We start from the raw sequence: 24,978 nt of genomic DNA on the forward strand, positions 1-24,978 counted from the left end.
TCATTTATTATAATAAAATTGAGAATGGAAAAGGGGATCGTGTTTACGAGACAACAACCCAATGAAAGAGCAGAAAACAACCAGGGCCACTAATGGGTCTTCAACACAGCAAGGTCCCACATCCAGAGGCAGGCTTCAGATGTCCAATTTATAAAAATGTGTACTAGGTCAGCTTATTGACTTTCACACGTACAAGACTAACAAAGGCCAGAGGCTCCTGACCTACAACAGGTGCAAAAAAAAAATGTACATGTAAAACACATTTTGTTAGATCTCAAACCTCCCCGGTACCTCTAGCCAATGTAGAATAAACACACAGGATACACACAGTAAAACTCAGTTCAGAAGATGTCAGAGTAGGATGTAAGAATAGGTAACGGAAGAAACGAAACAAAATGACAATCATACATATATTAACTAAGAACAACTATCAGTGCCAGTCTCAGACCTTAATTGAAATTATTGATTGAGTATGTCTTCATCACATGAAAATCAAGACTTATTAGTGGTCTAGAATCTTACCATCATGAAATGTATGAGAAAAACATAACATATATCATGCCAACAACTGGTTTTAGAATTAATGTGTTTTTTTCCGATGCAAAGATTTAATTGGAGTATATAAATACTAACTAAAGGTAACAGTATTTTTATGCCCCACCTACGATAGTAGAGGGGCATAATGTTTTCTGGTCTGAGGGTTCGTTCTTCCGTCAGTTTGTCCCACTTCAGGTTAAAAAAATTTGGTCAAGGTAGTTTCTGATGAAGTTGGAAGTCCAATCAACTTGAAACTTAGTATACATGTTCCCTATGATATGATCTTTCTAATTAAAATGCCAAATTAGAATTTTGACTCCTATTTCATGGTCCACTGAACAAAAAAATAAAAGTGCAATTTTCAGGTTAAAGTTTTGGTCAAGGTAGTTTTTGATGAAGTTGAAGTCCACTGAACATAGACAATGATAGTGCGATCTGTGTACATTCTTGTTTATTTTATAATCACCATGGGTGTGAAAGAATGTCAAGGCCATTGTATAAACATAAACAAGAGTGCTCACACTGGAATGTCTAGCCTACTTTATTTCCATTGATTTTATGTTGATTGCCCTAAAACAGCTATCACATAAACTTAACTGAACCTTGTTCACCAATTCATGAAATAAGGTTGAAGTCAAGTGAAAACTGTTTGACAGACATGAAGACCTTGCAAGGAAGGCACACACATACCAAATAAAGTTATTCTTTTACTTGTTACAAGAGACTAATTAAAAATACTAAAATTATTTACTTTTTTTTCAAGTATCAGTAGTCACTGAACAATGAAAAAGAGGTCAGAAACAATAGACATTTGACAAACTGAAACTCTATTACATACCAGTAAGGCATCTATATACAAAGTATGAAGTATCCAGGTCTTCTACCTCATGAAATAGTAAGTTTTTAAGAAGTTTGTTAACACTAATGCTGGATCTCTATTCCTTTGTCGATCTTTTTGCAAAAGAAGTCACAAGCTCAACAAAATTGTGTCACAGATGCATCACACCTATCTTTAAGAATATATGTTCAGAATCCTAGATTATATTAGGCACTAACTAATGGTTACTAGATAAGATCAATGAAAGGACTGTTCCTTCTAACAACCATTTTTTTTTCAAAGCTCATATAATCATATAATGAATTATCCTTTCTTTCCAAATCACTGCCTTTGATTCAGCCTGAAAACCAACATCTTTGGCTCATCTTTAGTTTATTCAAGAGCTAACAAAAACAGTAAATATATTTATCATAATTCATTTAATTGTATATACTTGTACAGCTAAAACTTAATATCACAGTCATTTTCATCCACCCTCTCTTTTGGTTAAAAATCTATTATAAAATCTCTTTACAATAAAAATTTACAATAAGAATTCATTATTATACGTCAAATTTATATTTTTAAAAGTCATTCTGACTCAATGTTTCACGTTTAAAATATCTTATGGAGACAATATTTCTGGATTACACTTTTGTCAAGTGATAACAACATCACCATACATTTTAAGAATTATCTTAAGAGAATCACAGATTAATAAATAGCACAGTTCATTTCAAGTTAACTTTATAAATAAATGCATTCATGCCTACAGACACATCCTTCATAAAAATGGTCAAACAAGTTGCTATAGTAACAACTTTTTCTGTGATGAAATTTGTCTGATTTTGTACATCTCCATTCTGATCTCATGAGGCTGTTTTCATAAGAGGTCCTTAAGCCCTTGATTGTACGGGAACTGGTTGACCTGCTACTGAGGGACCTGATATCATTGATTTTTCATTGGCTTTTTCTCTGACATGTTCTGCCATACCAGGCAGTCGGGAGAAGTAGTTCCTGGCCAGTGTGTGTTTCTGTTTAACCTTCTGCATGAAAACTTGACCGTAACCCTGTAAGGATAAATGATTGTTTTAAACATGAATGTTACACAAATTAAAAAAAAATCTAATTTTGAAAACATTTAATTTGATACAACATCTTATAACCAATCCCAATCAAAGTGTTCAAAAGAAAAAAAAATTCAATTAATGCATTAAATGTTATAGGTTGTCATTGTTACAATATGATTTTCATGGCAATAATATTTATGGAAAAAGAGTTATGAGAAAAGAGACAATAATCAGTCAGGAAATTAACAATTAAATGAAGTTTACATATTGTCCTCCAGCTTTTCCTGTATGGATGTAATTTTTGATGGAAAGTTTATGATCAAGTCAAGTTTATAAATGACCAAAGAATCAGGTCCATGATAATATTTGATGTACATCTTTTTGTTTTGAATATTATAGGGTTATTGCATGAATATTGGGGAATATTGTCCCGAGTAGAATTTTATATTGCACGAGCTTGCGAGTGCAATATATATTCTACGAGGGACAATATTCCCCAATATTCATGCAATAACCCTTTTATTGTATAGCAATATAATATTTGAAACTAAAATTTGGTTTAAACTAAGATTTTGTCGTTGATGACGTCATGAATTTGAAGACTTATTGCACTAGTGCAATATTAGAATTTATTGCACGCTAACTTTTGGTTACTTTCTGTGGGAAATATTATATTGCTATACAATAAATGAAAATATTCCAAAGTCAAACCAAATATATGCAGTAAATTGAGTAATGATTATGGATTTAGAACATTAACAGAAATAATTATTTGTGTACCTCTTCCAGATCGACAAGTTTAACATGTGATGCAGCTTCATCCTTGGTCAGTAAGATACAGTTCCATGGTGACCATTCTTGGTGTTTGTCCCAGCGGACAAATGTTAAATCATACAGATCTTCCCATGCACTGAGTATACTCTGACCACTCCAAATCTTCTCCACCAAATAACGTAAGTCTTGCTCCTGTGAAACAAAAAACCACATTAAAAAAGATCAACATCTATAACTGTTTGCCAAAGACAGTTTTGAGAACATTAAAAGTGTTCTAAATGATCAAAAAATTTGCTGCTTTTGAACATTTGAAGGTGTATTTCTTTTTGCAAAACACCGACTATCCTATGAGACATAAAAAAACAATAGTGACAGATAGGTGCAAATAAACATCCTAACAAAAATTATGTAGATTTATGTATGTGATAAAAGTTCTCCAGTGCTAGAGTTTTCAAAATCAAGTAGCATTTTGATTAAAATAGATAACTGCCAACATGCACATTAAAACTAATGATCATCACTGCTGCAATGTGCAAAAACTTGTTCATTTTGAATTTGTCAGGTATTTTTGCATATTTTCTGGTCACATTTATATATCAATTGCCAGATAAAAATTGCATGGTAATTTCCAGTCAGTTTTAACCTATCTTTCAAGTGACATTTTCAGTTTTACATTGTTCAATAAAGGGGAGATAATTATAAGTGTATACTGATTTAACTTCAACTACCTGTAGCAAGAAAGCAATCTTTGAACCATCTTTGAAGCCTTCTTCAGATTTACGTAGAGATTTGAGCATATGTTGGAATGTACTGAAGTCTTGTCTAGTTCTAGCATCATTGTCAATCTTGGTACATCTCCTACATTTACCAACAGTTCGGGAATTGGATGACAAGGCAAAGTCAGTGGAAGGCAGATACTGGTTACAACTTGGACAGAAGTAAATGTTCTTTCGTAGCACTGATGGATCTTGTGGAACCTGGTAATATAAACAATTTTAATTTACAAAATGTGCTTAACCAAAATCTTTAGACTTTTCACAATATTTTCATTATTATTTTTTATTTATATTTTGATTTTGCTTTCAACAATATTCCATAATGGTGAAAAGATGTATGAAGAATTGACTGAAAAATAAATTCATGGTTCTATAAAGAATGGATACATATGTAATTTTTTGAAAGACAATAAACACTCACCTTAAGAAGTTTGGCAGCTTCTGGATTGAAGGTTGGTGTTTTGATATATTGGAGGAAAAGTGTAGAAATTCTTTTTCTAAGTCCGTCTAAGTTGTTTTCTCGAACTCCTCTCATTAACAAATCTGCTTCTCTGTCTATTAGTTCTATGATTTCCTGAGTTAACTTACAGTCATGTTCCTGAAAGCAACAATACCTCTGTTATTCTCTAGAAATCAAAACATTACTTAGTACACTAGCATTTTTTTTGTAATAAGCAGTAGTTTTAAAACTTTCTGCTAATCAATCATTTCTAACTAGTAAAATTATTGTCAGATTTATTCAAAGTACCATTTTATATTTCACATCTTGGATTTTTATAAAGTTCATATAGGTTATTTAGGTCAAATGTGCTCAAATGAAATGAGGATGTTTTTTTACAAAGATGGGACAACTCTGTTTCAAAAAAATTGACTTAAGATTTTTGGCCAAATACACTTTAACATTGCCTATAAAAACATTGCTATGTTAATGGCATCATTTCAAATCTTTAATACAAAAACAATGATACAACATGAGCTTATTTAAGTTTTGATTACTTTGTCATACGTAGCTGCACTCACTTCTTCCAATAATAACTGTGTTGTACACAATTATAATGAATTACTTTACAAATTATACACTTCAGTATACATTGTATTTAAAAAACAGTTTTGTTACATAATTATACTTTACCTTGACAGTATGTTTGAGAGTTAATAAAACATCTAATCTTTCATCCTGTGTCAGATACTTCATATTGATACTGTTGTATATATCCTGTAGTTCTTTGGCTCGTATCGTGTAGGGTGTGTCCATTTCTGTACTTTTACCATCAAATCCCTTCCACTTCTTTGGTGCGGCTGCCTATAATTTGATTAAAAATTACAAAGATATCTATTATGTACTCAAAATTCCCTAAACATAAATGTCCATGATTGATAATTAATATAATATTTTACAACTGGGTGTTTCATTGCTCTTGTCTTCTGCATTTGTTTTTATACATAAGTATTGCATTTTGGGTTATGTATAATATTTCCATATTTAGATTCTGAACTTTTTTATATGTTATTCTGTTGTCCAATATTTGCATGGATCTAAGCGGCAAGTTTAATAGTGATATATAATAACTTACTTTGCTAAGAAATTGCTGTATTCTTTTATCTTTATTTTCAGTATCAGCTTCTATTTTATGTCGACCAATTGCAGATATTAATTGGGTTTCTTGGTCTAATAACATACAGAGAGCAGCTTTACGTTCAGCGCCATCAGCTGTCTGGTTTATTCTTTCCATTTCCTCTACTCGCCATTCTAAAAATGGAAAACAAGTTTCAGGTAAAAATATATATATTTAGAATGATATTTCAATCAAAATTCAGTAGACTTGTGAAGGCCTTTCAAAAGTTCTAATTAATTTCTGATTAAGGTACAAATGTTCAATCTGGATTTTACTGAAAATTGCAACTTGAGGCAGAAAAGGAATATATTGGTGAAACTTTTCAGTCAAGAATACTTAATTCATATTTAAAACATTATACACACAATTTTCAAAAAAACCCAATGATCGATTCCACAAAGTAGGAACATAAGTAAAGTACAGTTAGTTTTGTTGAGAATTTGCTACCAATGGTGAAGATATTCAGTCAGAAAACTACTTTTTTTTGTAAAATTGAAATCTTGTTGACACAATGTTGCAATGAAAGTCTTATTATCATACACAAATGAAATTTCCGACAACAACTTACTCTCTAATGCATGATACAACAGATCAAAGTCTTCTTTTGACTTGGGATTCATTCTTCTTTCAAATTCTTTTCTAATTCTATCCTCTTTTTCTTTTTTCTTTCTAATTTCTTCTTGTTTCTCAAATTCTTCTCTGTCTTTTTTGTCGTCTTTTAATTTTGTCACATATCTCTTTGCTAACCATCTTCGGTAATATTTTTGAATAAGTATAATCTGAAAATAAGATTAAAATACAATGAGCAACTGACCCAATGTGTGTAGACTTTATTATAGTCAGAAAAATTACATTGGTATAAAACTAGGTATCGCAAAGTTCACCTCATATTTGTAACTAGATATTTAACTTATTGTATGGACTAAAAGGTTTTTGTAATTTATTTCAAATAACAGATTTTTACCTTTTGTAATATCATATTATGATGGTCATCTGCTGTTGTGTAACTTCCAGGTGTCAACAATTTGTCAGGAACATTTGACACAAATACACCTATTTTTGACATTTGTGTTGACATGTCGTTAGTGGTCTGTTGTACTATATGTTTCTGTTCTACAGTCTGTGTATCTCTACAGTATTTGGGGACAGTAGATGGTGGGGGTTGTTTCTTCATTGTTTGTGCTGAGGCATGATGAAATTCTATTCCACTTGTTTTATGTCTGTAACCACCAATAAATGGCTTCTTACGAGTGGCTCTCTCTATCTCAACAACAACATCTCTAGCTCCCTCACCATCTATATAATAAAGAAACATCAGTTTGGATTTAAATAAATAATTAAATTTAAATAAACTCATCAAATATAAGTCTTAAATTTGGTATGTTTAGTTTACAAAAGACTTAAAGACTCTAAGATGCAATTTACAAATTTTTGTTCGTCTTATCAAGTAATTGATACAAGTAAATTGTCAATCGTATGTATCTAGAAATCTTCAACTAGAAAATAGTGTAATATAGACACTCAAAATTTATATCTTTAGAATAAAAAAATCAAGTTATCTCCCTTAGTAATCCAAACATTTTGATCATCAATAAATGGAGACAAATAGCAATTTTCCCCATTTCAATGTTATCCTAGAACCAGATATATTTCTAATATGGCATTAACAATAAATCCATTGATATTACATGTGTACCAAGTACTTGTAATTTTCTATCTCACATGGTTTTCAATATTTGATTAATAGTAAACTCGGCTTCAAATTGAATTACCTTCACTGCCTTGAATTCTAACAGTAATGACATCTGGCATATGATATTCTTGTTTAGGACGATATGTTTTAATTGGTGTATTGACAGGATCTGTAGATTGGAGCTCTAACTGAATAGTTCCATTAGGGCCTACTCCTAAATCAGCTAGTGTCAAACTATCATTAGCTTGTTTCCCTAAAATGAAAATAATACACTGTTTCAAGAAATGAACATAAACTTATGAACTCTTGTAAATTGTAAAAAGTTTTTTTTAAACACAAATTTTTTACTTTATATATATGTACTCCATTTTTTTCAGCTTTATTATAAATTTATGCAATTTTCTAATATTATAATTGCAACCAAGATGAAAATGCCAATGTTGAAAATTTGCATTTAAATTTTATGTAATATTCTACAATAATATGCCCAGAATTTGCAACAATTTATCAGTAGTGACAATATGTTCACATCTTATTCTAAATTTACAGTAATTTATCAGTGACATAATTTTAAATGTAGGCAAACACTTAAAATGGTATATTTATTACTTACCATCAAACATCAAGTAGATCATGTTGAATTGCATCTTAAGTTCTGAAGCAAAGTGATCTTTGAGTTCTCTTAATGATTGTCCTAATGTACAGGCTAGTGTAACCACCTGGCCACTCGGCATCAAAACAATCTTCACTGAAAAACATATACATATATATATATATATTAGATTACATATTAAAAAAGTATCTATATTACACAAGTTATTTAGATTATAAAGACTGATCACAAATATTGTGATTTTCAAATAAAACTATATAATTTACTATAATACATGAAGATCAAATATTTGAACTCATTCCATGAGTGGCTTACATGTATTTCTGAATATAATATATTTTACCTCAGATTGTTATAACTGATGAAAGATCATTAATTTCCACATTAAAGTTTTCAGATTTCAGTGGGTGATTTATTTACCAGAAAAAGGCTTTCATGATGTATTGCTGGATAACTGCATAAAGCTTATTTGATCGTTTCTACAACTAAAATTTCAATGCAGCGAAAAATCCATTACACAAGTTCAAGTTGAAAGTTGCTGATTAATATAAGTACTGTCACCATTTCAAATTCTACTTTTGTTTTGTTTGTCTAGTTTTGATTCAACCACTTTCTGGTTCTTTTTTGCTATAATACATAACCTACATATCTATGTATCATGAATTTGCTGATGTGGCTTCAGATTTCAGAAGAGAACTATTGTAATAAGAAAGTAAAGGTTAAGGAAATAAATAATTATTTTCTTGAATTATATTTTATATATGTAAAGTATTACCTGTTGCAGTAGCTTCTAAATTGGTTCTAGGAGATGTGGCATGAGGATCTACTTCATGGTCATCCTTTGTTGGTTCTGTCTCTGTTCCCATACTTTGTTGTGTGTGTTGAGGTGTGCCTGGAGGGGCTGGTATATCTGTACTTTCTTTGGTTTTGTCCTTTTCGGGTGCATCAGGTTTTGCCTCAGTCTGTTCCTCTACTTTTTCCTCTGTTTTTTCCTCTACTTTTTCCTCTGTTTGTCCTTCCGTCTTTGCCTCTGTTTGTTCCTCAACTTTTTCATTCTCTTGTTTTTGTCCTTCATCTTCTGTTTTTTCTTCAGTTTGTCCCACAGCAGGTTCTTCTTTTTTCTCTTCTGTTTGTTCCTCCTGTTTTCCTGTTTCCTCTTGAGATTGTTCTTCCTGTTTTTGTTCTGTTGGTTCTTCCTTCTTTTCTTCTGAATAACAATACGTGAATTTGCATTAAGTAAGTAAAAACTTAAATCAACAAAAAGTAAATTACAAAACTAAAATAGAGGATATCTATACAGATTCATCAAAGTGTAAAAAAGATTGTTAATTCCTTAACATTCCATATTTTCAATCAGTACTTTTGGGAGATCTGATAAGTCCATTTACAGTTTGTTTGCAATTATGTGAATTTTTTTAATTGAAATTGCACAATCGTTGCATAATAATTATATAAATCTTTAACAATCATTTATCATTGGATCTTATAAGATAGGAAAAAAGTCCATATCAAAGTCTCATTACAAATAATGAAGGTAACATATCAAATAATTGAATGTAGATTAAAATAATTTATTATATACTTAGCATTGATATGATAGCTTTTTTATATGTGTAATGAGTGGAAGTACACAAGCCATAATTTACCACCCGGGCTGATAACCCATATCAGGTGCATCTCGTGCACAAAACCCATAATAGTGCCTCTTGTGCAAGTTACTTCCCGTGTTTCCGATATCGGTTGTTTAATTTTCCATTGTGACGTCAGATATTTTTATGACGTCAAAATTTACGGAAACTTTTGTGGGGATAGTTTAGTACTTGCTAACAAATGCCATTGACAATTATGAATCATTTTATAGTACAACAAACATGGAGTAATACTGATTATAAAACTCTTCCAACTTTTCAATGTTTCAAAATGCCTCTATAGGAAATGTTACCAAAAATATATATGAAGGTGCTGTTGTTGGACAATTATAGTATATTTGATTTATAATTTAACTTCTTTATAAAGTTTTTGACTGTTTTAGTTATTGCATTAAATGCAATGCATTTGTTTATTTGCCTTACATAAAACTATTGTCGGAAGTATATGATAAAGCGATTAATACATGGCCTTTTCCATATCAGCCTGGGTATCATCCCTCCACCCATATCAGCACCTTGACTCTTTCTTTGGCTGATATGGGGGTATCGGGATGATATCCAGGCTGATATGGAAAAGGCTTATGTATTAATCTCTATATATTGATATGTATCTTTGATATTTTAAACAGTGGTCTTGTTAGCCCAAAATAGAAGGGCGCCGCTATGGTTGGTATCGGTATAACACCATTACTGATATGACAAATGTATTATTGCTGTAACCCACCTTCTTGTTGTGGTACTTCAGTGGCAGTCTGTGTGACTGGTTCAGTTTGTTCTGCCACTGGTTCTTCTGTTTTCACGGCATCCCCTGTTGGAACTTCCTGTTGTACAGTTTCTTCAGTCTTTTCTTCCTGAACTTGGTCTGTGGGAGCATTTCCCTCCTGATCTGCCATTTTCTGTAATTTGAAAAAAAAATCAATTTACATCTTTAATAACTGGAAACCTATAAAATTTACTTTTTGAAGCAGTATCAAATTCGACTACAAACTTGTAATTATTGGTAATATTAATGTTGTGGAAGACAAAAGTTCCTGGAATGGTCTTATTTTTAATCAACACCGTTTTCCTCTATTAGTTATATTTAAAGTTGTATTCTTTTATTTGTTGTTTTTATATGGTGCTGGCTAACGATTGGACCTGGTTATTTTAGTAGTATTAATTGTAGAAGAAAAAAGTGTGACTATAACACATCAGTCATATTCTATGCAACATGTACGTTCAATTGGGGGAAATGTTTATATTTTAATGATAATTTTCTTTTTAAATCCACATAACAAGTGTAACTGAAAACAACCATGACCAAAGTGCTCCTTGTAAAGTATATTTTTGGATTTTTTTTTTTAATAACATCAAAAAAAAAAATCATAGAATTGAGTCTTTAATCTAGCACATGGTACAATTAATTACAAAATTGTGAATGATGCATACAAACTTGAAAGCCTTTTGATAGTCAGGTCTTGATTGACAAAACAGCAATGTACTAAGTATAACTTTATGGGAAATTGTCCAACATGTAGTAGAAGTAAAAAAAGCTTTAACCTGAAGTTGGACAGACGGACAAACAGACGGATGAGGGGCCTGATTGGTTATTTTCATTCTTCATGATCAGCGCATTTTCGCTATCGTGATCCATTTTTGTACAGATTTTTTTTTATATTTTCGTGATCCATGATCATGTAAATTTATTTTCTGTGAATTGACCAAAAAAATCAACTCTTGCATCGTGATGAGACACCCAACCCCCTCCTCATCAGGCCCCTCACAGACGGACGAACGAACGCACAGACAAGAAAACATAATGCCCATAAATTGGGCATAAAGATATGCAATAAACAGTCTTTAATCGAAGTTTACTTTCAAACAATAATTATTAATATAAAAATCATGGGTGCTAAAATAACTACCGAAATAATACTGAATTAACTAGGACCTGATTTGAGTAGGTTCAGAATTGACTAATATACTGGGTGTAAATTTGACCAGGCGCTGAAGTGACTAGAATAATCATACATATAAAGTTATATTGCCCTTGTAGGAATAAATATCTTTCTTAAATATGATTCATAAAATATCCAAAAGAGTTTTCCCCGTCTCATGGGTTTTCTTGCTATAAAAAATGCATTGTGACGTCAAAATTTTGCATAGTACGAATTCACAGGTATCAGGTCCGTTCGCGCCCAATATAGTTTCGCACCCTACACGTTCGCACCTCACATTTTCGCCCCCCCCCCCCCCACGTCCGTTCGCACCCTACATGTTCGCGCCCAATTTTTAATCAAATTTAAGTTAAATTGTTAGAAATTATTCGTATGAACATAACAAATAATTGTATCCTATTTGAATAAAATTTGAGAATTTATTGAATAGATTTTTTTTTTATCAATCTGATAAATTATTAAATGTTGATTATGTATGATTATTGCTAATTGGTATTTATAAACAGCCTAATTTGGTGTTATTGTTTACTGTTGTTTATAAATCATGATTGTCGCACTTAATTGACTAGAAACAGTGAAAAACAAATTATTTCAATACACTAACCAAAACACGATTAAGAATTATTCAACACACAAATGAAATAGTTTTTGCCAGAATAACATAATCCGACTCAAAAACAAGGACTTTTTTTTTTATAAACTTGTCATGACCCAAAAAACTTGTCAGTATCTCGAATTATTTAGAAACAATGGCATATATATTTATACCAATACACCTCTAAAAAATCGGTAAAATTGGGTGCGAACGTGTGGGGTGCGAACGAACTTTTCGAAAAATTTGGGTGCGAACATGTGGGGTGCGAAAGTGAATGGGGGCGAATGTGGAAGGGTGCGAACGTGATTGGGCGCGAACAGACCCGGATTCGAATTCACATGACATACACATAGTATGCAAACATCTTATCTGATAAAATTTATAAAGGTCAATTTAGCTTGGATAGCCCAACTAAGTTCATAGTTCAAAGCATTTGAATTAATTGTTGGTCCCACTGTCTATATCACTATATGCTCAGCTCTTAATAACTTCTGTATCACAGCTTTGTGACGTCAAATGCGTTGACCCTGCATTAATAACTTTGATGTTGACCGATGTTGATAAGTTTGACCCAAGTTGACACTCAAGTGGACCTTTTTTGGCGAGTGAGCGGAGTGAGCTAAAAAGTTTCACATTATGTCGAGCGTCTGATATTTTACGATATTTATATGAAGATAACCTAATTATCTGTTTATCACTGGTCTTTACCCTCTTCCTAAAACAGTTATACGCTTGACAAAAGCAAGTTTGATCAAGTTTCCTCTCACATTGTGACGTCGCTGATAATGCCTGGTCTCATTTTGAAGCCTTGATACAAAAATTACGGAGTGATAGAGCAGGGTGATATAGGCATAGGGAAGAACGACAATGTAAAATATCAGCTACTCAACACAATATGAAGGTTTTTTTTATCTCGTTCGCTGCTCTTACTCAACAAAAAGATTCATATTGTGACTCGCTTCTGCTTCTGACAGATAATGGCCATATTTTACAAAATCAACATGCAGACAACCTGATAATCGGAACCTACTGTCGTGTGTGTGGTACTGAACCTGTTCAGGCTGAGGCTGTGGCCAGTGCTGGTTTCCTCTAACTTGTTTAAAATCTTCTGAAGAACAAAATTTATACTGACTGTGCAGCTTAACTGATCATCGAATATTTATGGAATAGTCAAATCATCATTAATAAATGTATATATATCCATGTAAATATGTAAATAAAAAAAAATCTACCTAAACTTTCATGTACAGAATGCCGCCATTAAAGGTTGTTTTCATGACGTCTAGGTAACCAAATGGAAGCCGAGTTGGTTTTGTAAAGCCATATCTAATTGGTTCAACGTTAACCGGTAACCAATCAAAACAGTCGTAATAAAGATCATCGGGGTGGCTTGCGCCATAACAACACAGGCAGTGCGAATATTGGAACTTTTTTTGAACTTTTTTCTTTTTTGGTCAAAATAGAGACAATGTAATCACCAAAGGAATTACAAATTAAACATAAGGTGTATTTATTAAAAGTTTTAAGCCAACGGTAAGTATTAAAATGTTGAAAAACCCAAGAAAAGTGTGAATATAGTCAATGCATGCCATTGGTATTGGTTTTGTAATTATTTGTTGGATTTGGCATTGACATTCGTTTATGGCATTGTGCCATCTGAAGCATTGTCTCGAATCTGTCTGTATCTGTCTGTATCTGTAGTGGTACGTGTAGAATCCTATTAAGGCTTTTATACACGGTGGAGAAGAGCGCCGTTGTTATGGGCGGTGTTCTTGTAGAGCGGTCTTAAATGCCTCTACAGAACCTGCATGCACAACTTTATCTGGTAGTTGGTTCCAGTGAATAGTTGTTTCCACAAAAAATGAATGTTTGTACTGTGGTTTGTTGCTATTTGGTACTTTCAGTCCTCTGGTGTTATTAATAACTTGACGTTCGATGATATTGTCAGTTTCACAGTTTAAGTACGTTTTGGCTTTAATTGTTCGTTTCGGTCTTGCTGGTATGACAAAATTGTCGGCTGGTAGAGCCGGCACCAGACCCTCAACCACCTTGTAAATCAGGATAAGACGGAGGCTGTGTCTTCTTTCCTCTAGCGTCTCCATTTCAAGCTGGCGTCTCATATTAGTTATGGACCCTGTTTCCCGACTCCTGTAGTTTTTCTTTATGAATCGTAAGCCTCTGTTTTGGATACGTTCTAGTTTGTCAATATCCCCTTTCATATATGGGTTCCAGATTGTTGCGCCATATTCCATGGTTGATCTTACAAGGGATATATATGCTACTTTCCTACATGCTTCTGGTACGTTCCTCAAGTTCCTCCGAAGAAAGCCCAAGGTGGCGTTGGCTTTCTTGCTGATGTTATTTATGTGGAAGCTCCATTTCAGATCGTTTGAGATTTGGAGTCCTAAGTAGGGGTTCACTTGTACTTCTTGTAGGATGTGTTTATTAAGCGTGTAGAATTTGTCTGCTTTTTTGTTTATGGATAGAACATAGCACTTTTTGGCGTTGAATCGCATTCCCCATTTGTCGGCCCAGATTTCTAGTTGTTCCAAATCTGTTTGTAGCTTTTGTTGGTCTTGGCTATTTTTAATTGTTCTGTATAGTAGGCAGTCGTCAGCAAATAGTCTTACTGATGATGTTACACTGTCTGGTAGGTCATTGATGTGGCACAGGAATAGGATTGGTCCTAAGACTGTGCCCTGGGGGACCCCAGAGTCGACTGTTGTTTCGCCAGATGATTCGCCTTCCACGATGGTTCTCATTGATCTTGCAGTTAGGAAGTTCTTAAGCCATTTGTGTGTATTTCCTTTAATTCCATACTGATCTAATTTATGTAATAATTTGTTGTGTGGTACGGTGTCGAAAGCTTTTGAAAAATCTAATATGCCTACGTCGATTTGATGTCCCTTGTCGTGTTCTTGTAAGAAGTCGTTGATGGTAGTTATGAGTTGGGTTTCACATGAGTATCCTGACCTGAAGCCGTGGTTTAAGTTGGTTAGGATTTTGTTTTTTTCCAGATGTTTAAGAATATGCCTGCATACGATGTGTTCTAGAATTTTGCTGATGACGGATGTTAAGGATACAGGTCTGTAGTTTTCTGCCAGGTGTTTGTCTCCTTTTTTGAAGATACTGGATATGTTTGCGTCTCTCCAGTCTTTTGGTAGTTCACCTGTGTCTAGCGAGCATTGCATTATGATTTGTAGGATGGGTGCTAGTTGTTCAGCACATTCCTTGAGTATGCGGTTTGGGATGTTGTCTGGTCCAGAGGCTTTATTAGGGTTTGTGTTTTTTAGTAGTTTCTCCAGCCCCTTTTGGTCGATCGTTAGAGGTGTTATATTGATTTTTGCTCGTATTCTTGTTGTTGGTAGGTTAGTGTCTGATGTTATTGTGAATACGGACTTGAATTGTTCTAGTAGGAGTTCGGCTTTTCCTTTACTGTCACTGACAAGAGTAGTTCCCTTTTTTAATGGTGCTATGAATCGTTTTATAAGGTCCATGTATATTGCTTTAAAAAACTAACAACAACTCGGGTAAGGGAAAATTAAATGTAACAGTTGGGGCAAGCACCTGTTAACAGTGAAAGAAGATAAATTTGTGATTACAACAGTAAGACAGTAGATACGAAATATTGTTATATATCATATGATAATTTGCAAAATACATGTTTTTAGAATAGTTTGAAATTATAAATTATATAAATCTGTAGTTAAAATAATTATATGTATGTTGTCTTGAAAGGCTTTTTTATGTTTTTACTGTTACGGTTTCCTATAAAGTATATAATACACCTTATCGCTATTTGTTCACCATTTCTGTACATCGCAAAGGTTCTGCTAAAAATTTGACGTAACTGTAAAATCTCTGACGCCTCAATGGGAAAGTGTTTTTGTAAGATGTCAAAAGTTCAAGTAGCGCAGATTCTTGTGGGTCAACTGGTGCAGATTTCTAAATAGGTGTTTGCTGACAGCTAGACTTTTATATATACTTCATGAAGTTCATGTACAAATGTATATATGCACAAAGTCCTACCTCAATTTAAATTTTTGTGATTGCTGAGCAAAATATTTCCAATGATTATCAAATGTAATAAAGACAAGTGTACAATGTATTTTATTTACAATTCCAGCAGGGTTGACAATCATCTACATTGTATTACTTCTTACAAGATCCTTCACTTTTGGAGACAATAAAATAAATCTACAAACTCTTTGATGGACCTTAATTTTCTGGATTATGAAAATAGAATGTTCCAAAATTTGTTGGATCATCAAATTTTACAGTAAGGAAAACAAAAATGTACTACATGTTTAAAATGATTATCAATATGAGGCAGTTTAAAGCACCTTTCCTAGTATGAATTTAAAATATGTTGAACTTTACCTCTATTGGATAGTCAGTAGAATCCTTTATCCTGAGTCTAGATTCTCTTGAAGCTTATTTATTATTATATATATAAATCACATTTTTAGTTCTGGATTTTATTTTATTCATAGATTTACATTTTGACTGCCTGAATAGCTTGTCAAAACCCAGATAAATGAATAAAATCTAAGCTGGGAATCAGGGATGGGGTAATCGTAATCTGTAATCGTAATCGATTGTAATTGATTACATTTTTTTAAGTAATCGACAGTAATCTGTAATCGAAGACATTTTCGATTACATGTAATTGTAATTTAATCGATTACAGCAAAAATTTGGATGTAATCATCGATTACTTTTCGATTACATTTCGATTACTTTAGTAAAATAGTTTGATAAAAAATAACCTATTTCAGAGGAAAATATGTATATTATCTCTTTGTAGTACAGATAAAATATTATGCATCAACAATACTTGAAGAGTCAAGCAACTGCCTTATTTCTATCTATTGTCTCAAGTTGCATTATGAGCAACCAGATCCCCTACCTAAATTTACTTTATATCTAGCTTTTGAAACAAATGGATGTATGTGCTTGTCAATAATTCAAGAGCTTTAATATTAAAATAAGAAAATAGATTTGAAATAATAAAATAGATCTAAAATAAGAAATGTGTCTGTCTTTCGTTAAGTTCTGTAGTACATTTTTAAAAGTAGTAAGCTTATTTGTATTAAATTTCCTGAAAACATCATTTTCAATCAGAGTTGAAATTAAAGCTTAGAATAGATAAACAGTTGATTTCTTAAATGTTATGATATACATGTATATAAGTTAAATTAAAAAAGAACACAAAATCCTTTTAACAATGAACCAATGGCAATGCATTGCAATTCTTTTTAGAAATAGATACATGTATCCCTTTGACACTATAGATATATTTTGTATATAATTTGAATGGAGAAGTGAACAAATCTTAACATTCTTGCCTTTACTAATGAGATGATCAAAGTCTTCTAATCAATAACAAACATACTTTGTTTTTATTTCAATTAGCTATGTCTTCTTCTTCTTCTTGTCTCCGTATGAGCCTCCTTTAAATAGGAGCACCACCATAGTTATGGCGTACATGTATAAAGGAGGACATTTGGAGCCTGTATCGGTACAGATTAATGTGAGCATTTGCCTACCCAATTCCCCAGCCAGGCCGTGACGGGTCTTATTACCAGAAAGTTAACCTTCCCAAAACATAAATACAATGCAATCAAATAAAACATACGAACTAATTAAAAAGGAAATTTACAATATTTAGCCCCAGGTTATAAATTGAACTCCAGTGGCAGTTTAATAATCTGTAATTAGGATGGTTATCCAAACAATCATGCATGTCATTATAATTTTAATAATTTTGATCTTAAAAATAAGCTGAATAGATTAATTATTCTACTTTTTTTTTATATTTCCTTAAACATTATAATTAACTATGCATAAATATTTTTTATTTAAGAGTAAAATCAAAAAAGCTAACGTAAGTCAGTAAGAAAGCAACATTTTTTAAAAACAATTGGTTATGAATAAGTGAGTGTTGCAATGCGATGACATCTTACATTTATGTTGACAGTCAAAATTTCAAGATTTTTTAAATACTTCTAATCTTCATCATGTTCATTAAGCATGTTAAGAGATTTGATCTAAAAAACAGCTATTAACTTGTAATTTAGAAACAATGCTTTAAATGATGCATTTGGTAAAGTTCTTAATTTCCACTATACAAATGTTGAGCAATATAATTGTGTTTTACTCAGGCATGTTATTTTTAAGTTGAAATGTTGAACCATGTAATTGACAGTAATCGAAAAGTAATGTAATTACTTTTGATAAAGTAATCGATTGTAATCGATTACAAACTAAAATTTGAGTAATCGATTATTAATCGATTGCACAAAAATCCTTCATGTAATCGATTATTAATCGATTACATTTATCAGTAATCGTGCCCATCCCTGCTGGGAATATAATTTTCCTACTTATTTTGAAAGTCATGAATGTACACCCGAAAGTAGTGAAAATTGAAACATCTTTACTGAGGGCAACTTTACACATTCATGAACCGGCAGTAAAATTGTATTCAGGTTTCACACAAAGGCAAAGCAATAATATAATATGATATTTACCAATATTCCTATATTCTCTTATATTTATACAGATGACATCTATGAGTGGAAAAGCCTCCACAAATGGAGCGTCCAATGGTGTTAATGGATTACCTAATGGCAATTCTAATGGACCTCAGAGAACCAAACTTGGAAGTATTGGACCTAATGGATATCCAAGACTTCCCCCAATCAGTAAACCACAGAAGAGAGGTGATGACCCCTATGCCAACAGTAAACTGATGACTTACAGGTTGGCCAATGCCAAACAAGCCATGCTGATGAATATTTTGTAAGTTTTACCAAATTTATCTTAAATTATTATGATTATAATCTTTATACATTTAAAATTCTAAATAGGTTTGTTAGATGTTTTAAAAAGAGTAAATACTATACATGTATGTATTTATATTATATTTGTCATGTTTTTAAATTTTGTATGACTGAATATAGCATATCTGGATTTTTTATTTGAATAGAAGTGCCATTTATTTGTAGATTTATATATCACTCAGAGTTCATTCTATTGTTTTAATATATATGCAATCATACATTGTGTCATACTTTAAGTTTCAAACTACAAAATAGAAATACAAATTGCCTCATCATAGAGTCAGTAAAGAAGAAGAAGAAGATATTTTATTTCCAATTATGGGCCCCAAATAGCATGAACATTACAACATCAATAATTTTCATAATACAATACAAATAATGATATATAAAAAAAGTAAATGATCAAAGTGACTGCTGATTCCAAATGAAAAAAAAAGTTTAGTAAAAGTTAACTTAATTTGTTATTTATTTTATAGAACTGAAAAATCCATGCAGGATTATGAAGAGACCCAAGAATTAAACAGCATTGCCCCAGAAAAACCACCAAGTCCAGACTATCCTCCAGAGGTAGGAGCTTTATTCCTGCTATTTTTTTTTTGGTTATCTGTTGTCATGATGAGACTGCATTGTTTCTAAGTTTATAAGAAATGGTAAAACAATATCGAATTATATACTAATCCAATACTATTTATTTGGCCCATAAATTTTCCTATAACAATTTTTTTCTATCACAGGTTGGTGATTTTGATTAAATAGAAAACTGTAAATGTAGGTCGTTCTATTCATGACCTGAATGAGAGGATTTGAAGTGACTGATTTCCTTGAAATAGAATTTGTACATATTGATGGCTTAATTGACCCTCTACAATGTTTCTGAAATGTTAATACATACATGTATGTTCATGAATGGGAGCAAATGAAGCTCTATAGTTTTAGTCAGATCTCTGTTTGGAATCTTATATATGTTGAGACTGAATATTTTATATTCCCATATACTGTATTATTTAAATTTCCTGGTAAGTTTGAACAAATTGTGATTTCTAATTGATCATTTTTTGGGGGGAATTATTGTTGTATTAGTGTTATGTTTTACACAACTTGGAACACGTTTAGTTCAACCACATGCACAAGGATAAAACACATTAATGTCGTCATTGTAACAATGCATGCTGTATTCACCAGATGATGAGCAATGATCGTAAAATCAGGGTATGTATGTAAGATGTAATAGACCAATGCACATTGTATCACCCTGCACCTCAGTATTAGGGTATATTAGTTGTAGTAGTAGATGCACACTGTATATTGTATTATGTTATTAGATGATGGGGAAGGATCGTAGAATCAGGGTATGTATAGGATGGTGGTAGCTTACTAATAGATCCTGTGTGTCTTAACTTAAGAAACTTTTCTTAATTGGCTAATATCTAAGAATGTCAGTATGATACTATTCAACTCCCCACATATTCTAAATTTTTAATTTTCTGAACCTATTTGGCTTTATTTTTTAAATCCATTTTTTTCATTTAATGAGATAATTGATTGTGACAAAAATCAAAAGAATAGAATATTTAATTGCATGGTTCCCTTTAATCCTGAAGTGAAATTACAAATCTGCCTATGAAGCCCATTTGTGTGTATTTAGCTATATTTAGAAAAGTTTCAGTTTCAGCTCTTCAAAGACATGTTTCAAATGTCCCAATTAAAATCATCTTTCTACATTGATTTTGCATGTTTTTAGTTCAAAAGATAGCTATTAGTGATCTTTGCAAGTCCTAGCCTATTCTTAGGTGACTCTTAAGATATTTACATTTTAGATCTCTATCTCAATTAGAATTTTTGTATCATCCATTGTTGACTTACCAAAAATTAAAAAAAACTTCCAATAAACCCAAAGTAATTTACATACATTTTGACCAGAAATGTTTGTTTCCAGACAAATCATTATCAATTACAGAAAATATAACAAAAGCAGTGTTATCATTTCATGTTTGATTGGCACCAGACCGAAAATGTTAATAATAGAAATGATAAATCTTTGGACACAAACAACTTAGGTTTATCCATACAAATATAAATAAGTTGAGAAAAGTAAAAAAAAAATAATTTTGCACCTGATTCCCCTAGGTTTATCCATTAAATAATTGATAACAAATCATGAAACAGTTTTGTAATTTAGAGAAATTTTGTTGATATTTAGAAGACTTAGATATTTATACACTTAAATAAGTTATATGTTGTCACCTACCTTTTTTAGCTCACCTGGCCCGAAGGGCCAAGTGAGCTTTTCCCATCACTTTGCGTCCTGCGTCCTGCGTCCGTCGTCGTCCTGCGTCCGTCCGTTAACTTTTACAAAAATCTTCTCCTCTGAAACTACTAAGCCAAATTTAATCAAACTTGGCCACAATCATCATTGGGGTATCTAGTTTGAAAAATGTGTCCGATGACCCCGCCAACCAACGAAGATGGCCGCCATGGCTAAAAATAAAACATAGGGGTAAAATGCAGTTTTTGGCTTATAACTCAAAAACCAAAGCATTTAGAGCAAATCTGACATGGGGTAAAATTGTTTATCAGGTCAAGATCTATCTGCCCAGAAATTTTCAGATGAATCGGACAACCCGTTGATGGGTTGCTGCCCCTGAATTGGTAATTTTATGGAAATTTTGCTGTTTTTGGTTATTATCTTGAATATTATTATAGATAGAGATAAACTGTAAACAGCAATAATGTTCAGCAAAGTAAGATTTACAAATAAGTCAACATGACCGAAATGGTCAGTTGACCCCTTAAGGAGTTATTGCCCTTTATAGTCAATTTTTAACCATTTTTCGTAAATCTTAGTAATCTTTTACAAAAATCTTCTCCTCTGAAACTACTGGGCTAAATTAATCCAAACTTGGACACAATCATCTTTGGTGTATGTAGTTTAAAAAATGTGTCCGGTGACCCGGCCATCCAACCAAGATGGCTGCCACGGCTAAATATAGGACATAGGGGTAAAATGCAGTTTTTGGCTTATAACTCAAAACTCAAAGCATTTAGAACAAATCTGACATGGGGTAAAATTGTTTATCAGTTCGAGATCTATCTGCCCTCAAATGTTCAGATGAATCGGACAACCTGTTGTTGGGTTGCTGGCCCTGAATTAGTAATTTTAAGGAAATTTTTCTTTTTTTGGTTATTATCATGAATATTATTATAGACAGAGATAAACTGTAAACAGCAATAATGTTCACCAAAGTAAGATTTACAAATAAGTCAACATGACTGAAATGGTCAGTTGACCCCTTTAGGAGTTATTGCCCTCTATAGTCAATTTTTAACCATTTTTCGTAAATCTTAGTAATCTTTTACAAAAATCTTCTCCTCTGAAACTACTGGGCCAAATTAATCCAAACTTGGCCACAATCATCTTTTGGGTTAGTAGTTTGAAAAATGTGTCTGGTGACCCGGCCATCCAACCAAGATGGCCGCTATGGCTAAAAATAGAACATGGGGTAAAATGCAGTTTTTGGCTTATAACTCAAAACCCAAAGCATTTAGAGCAAATCTGACATGGGGTAAAATTGTTTATCAGGTCAACATTTATCTGCTCTGAAATTTTTAGATGAATCGGACAACTGGTTGTTGGGTTGCTGACCCTGAATTGTTAGTTTTAAGGAAATTTTGCTGTTTTTGGTCATTATCTTGAATATTATTATTGATAGAGATAAACTGTAAACAACAATAATGTTCAGCAAAGTAAGATTTACAAATTAGTCAACATGACCGAAATGGTCAATTGACCCCCTTAGGAGTTATTGTTCTTTATAGTCAATTTTTAACAATTTTCATAAAATTTGTAAATTTTTACTAACATTTTCCACTGAAACTAATGGGCCAAGTTCATTATAGATAGAGATAATTTTAAGCAGCAAGAATGTTCAGTAAAGTAAGATGTACAAACACATCACCATCACCAAAACACAATTTTGTCATGAATCCATCTGCTTCCTTTAATATTCACATAGACCAAGGTGAGCGACACAGGCTCTTTAGAGCCTCTAGTTTTGTTATTAACTCATAATATAGGAATTCAGGCTGACCATACCTACTGAACAAGTAATATGAGCTAGCCTATATAAATAATGAAACATGTCTTTATGCTTAACCTACAGTCTTTCAGTCTAACATACCTGCCTTTTTCTGTAATACCTCTCATGTGTTGTGATTTTTATTTGTCCAAAACAAGACTATAGCTAGTATACAGTGATAATAGAACAGTATTATAGGAGTATGAGGTTTATTGTGTATTCTCATTACATTAATGTCTTGTTTGAATCACAAATTTTACATGCAAAATTAAAACTTTTTATAAGTATACAAAAATTGTCACTTATAAGTCATTTGAAATAAAATGGATTTTTTTTTACATTCAAAGCAAAAAAGTAATACAGCTGGTAAATTTGCAAATTCAGTCCTGAATGTGACATGAATGGGAATGTAAATATTTAGTGACCTATTTCTTGTTGATAAAATTGAGAATGAAAATAGAGACAACAAACCATCAAAAGAGCAGAAAACAGCTGAATGCCAACAATGGGTCTTTTACACAGTGAGAAAAATCCTGCACCCAGAGACATTTTTCCCTGGGACAGGCGCACACATGTGGAGGGGTTGAAAATGCTTTGTGAGATCTAATCCCCTCCCCCTTTATACCTCTAACCAAATTAGAAAAAAGAAACACACAGCAATACAAACAGTAAAACTCAGTTTTAAAGATGACCGGTCATTAGGATACTGTCTCATTGACTCATACCCCATTCATTATTCATATATATTAAACTCTTTCTTGACTTGTTCATAACAGACAGTTTTGTAAGTTGGAAGTTTATTATATGGGATTGAATTACATTTACCTCAGGTTTAAAACATTTTTTATTTTTTTCACCATGATTTGATACATTTCCAAATATTATCATTATTTACTTTAAAAATGCCGGTAATGATCAGCTGTTTTGGCTATCACACAATTGACTTCTGTTTATAAGCAGAATGTCTACCTACATTGAAGTTTAATAGACTACAACAAACTATTGATTATATTGATTAAACATTTTTTAAAGATCATTTATTGAACCTACACTTGGTAGTTTTCCAATTATTAATAGATATTTATTTTCATAAAGAATATTTTTTAAACTCTACTTTGGCAAATAAATTTGAAAATATTTATTTTTTATTGTGCATGATCATACTGATTATTTACTGAAAAATAACCTAAAATTTGTCTAAAAAAGTAAAAAAAAATAGAAACTCTGAAGTACCAGTACACATTTCCAATATTTATGTAGAAAAAAACCTATTGCATTCACTGCATAAATTTAAAAGTAGACACTACATTATTTTGAACTCAAAAAGATATTTATGTTCTAGATATATAGATCAGCTAAATGAAGTAATGTTCTTGGCTCTAATAGTCTATTCATGATAATTCATCTAGGAATACATTATATGTATTAGTTGAATAAATTATGTTTGAAGCTTTCAGTATAAGAGTTCTAACTCTTATTCTTTTTAGAAAAAAATGCAGTCATCTATCACATGATTTATCATTTTAAATGACTGAATATCCATCCTTTAATTGCACAGATAGTACAGTTCCAGTAAAATGAAACAACAAAAAAGAAACAGTCAACACATAAGCTCTTTGTGAGTTACAGGAACTTCAAAAAGCCAAATGAAACAAAGCTTATGTTTCCAGAATAAGTAATGTTTGATTAGTTCCTCTTGAAAGTGTACTATGTAAAAGCTGTATAAAATGAAATACAGTTATACTCATATTTTTATGCATAATTTACTACAGCTGAATTACCAGTACCTAAAGAAATGTGTAGAAAGTGGACCAATCACACCTATGCAGAAAGAATGGTCAGAACATATACTGACCATGATTCCAGAGAAACTACAAATGACTGTTCCCCTCAAAGAAGTTATCAATGAATTGTTTGAGGAAATTAAAGAAGATTATACTGGAAGCATGAAAAAATCCATGGGTAAATATTATTTTTTTT

At 32.0% G+C, this 24,978-nt stretch overlaps 2 protein-coding genes across 12 annotated transcripts in view; one reads left to right on the forward strand and one right to left on the reverse strand.

Annotated features, from left to right (window-relative positions):
* Positions 1-1,781: 1,781 nt before the first annotated feature.
* On the reverse strand, positions 1,782-13,399 carry LOC143048603 (IQ motif and ubiquitin-like domain-containing protein). Of its 4 annotated transcripts, none has more exons than XM_076222412.1 (13): positions 13,310-13,399; positions 10,270-10,441; positions 8,672-9,100; positions 7,897-8,031; positions 7,363-7,536; positions 6,555-6,886; positions 6,159-6,369; positions 5,549-5,724; positions 5,107-5,277; positions 4,396-4,572; positions 3,927-4,175; positions 3,205-3,390; positions 1,782-2,424 (listed from the first exon to the last, which is right to left on the reverse strand). In XM_076222412.1, exons 2-13 carry the CDS (start codon positions 10,436-10,438, stop codon positions 2,251-2,253), a joined length of 2,583 nt encoding a protein of 860 aa, XP_076078527.1. In that variant the 5' UTR covers positions 10,439-10,441; positions 13,310-13,399; the 3' UTR covers positions 1,782-2,250. The 4 variants fall into 4 exon arrangements, with proteins under 4 accessions (XP_076078527.1, XP_076078519.1, XP_076078503.1 ...); XM_076222404.1 differs by having other exon boundaries at positions 3,205-3,387; positions 3,924-4,175; positions 8,672-9,103; positions 13,310-13,398; XM_076222388.1 differs by having other exon boundaries at positions 8,672-9,103; positions 13,310-13,397.
* A 70-nt stretch (positions 13,400-13,469) lies between these two features.
* Positions 13,470-24,978, forward strand: part of LOC143048569 (dynein axonemal heavy chain 12-like) — a 94,339-nt gene continuing 82,830 nt past the window's right edge. For 6 of the 8 annotated variants that reach the window (XM_076222326.1, XM_076222345.1, XM_076222318.1 and 3 more), the window contains exons 1-5: positions 13,470-13,610; positions 18,643-18,881; positions 19,399-19,489; positions 20,245-20,271; positions 24,771-24,960. In XM_076222326.1, the coding sequence (XP_076078441.1) occupies positions 18,643-18,881; positions 19,399-19,489; positions 20,245-20,271; positions 24,771-24,960 (547 nt within the window). In that variant the 5' untranslated portion in view covers positions 13,470-13,610. Of the gene's footprint in view, positions 13,611-18,642; positions 18,882-19,398; positions 19,490-20,104; positions 20,132-20,244; positions 20,272-24,770; positions 24,961-24,978 lie in introns of all 8 variants that reach the window. The other 2 variants (XM_076222335.1, XM_076222370.1) reach the window with 2 other exon arrangements.

Source organism: Mytilus galloprovincialis, chromosome 1 (genome assembly GCF_965363235.1).
Source record: "Mytilus galloprovincialis chromosome 1, xbMytGall1.hap1.1, whole genome shotgun sequence".
Lineage (NCBI taxonomy): Eukaryota > Metazoa > Mollusca > Bivalvia > Mytilida > Mytilidae > Mytilus > Mytilus galloprovincialis.

Coding starts and splice junctions, on each gene's coding strand:
- LOC143048603 (XM_076222404.1), bottom strand. CDS start 10,438: ATGGCAGATCAGGAGGGAAATGCTCCCACAGACCAAGTTCAGGAAGAA. Junction 9,104..10,269: donor TGAAGTACCACAACAAGAAG/GTGGGTTACAGC, acceptor ATTGTTATTCAG/AAGAAAAGAAGGAAGAACCA. Junction 8,032..8,671: donor TTTAGAAGCTACTGCAACAG/GTAATACTTTAC, acceptor TATGTTTTTCAG/TGAAGATTGTTTTGATGCCG.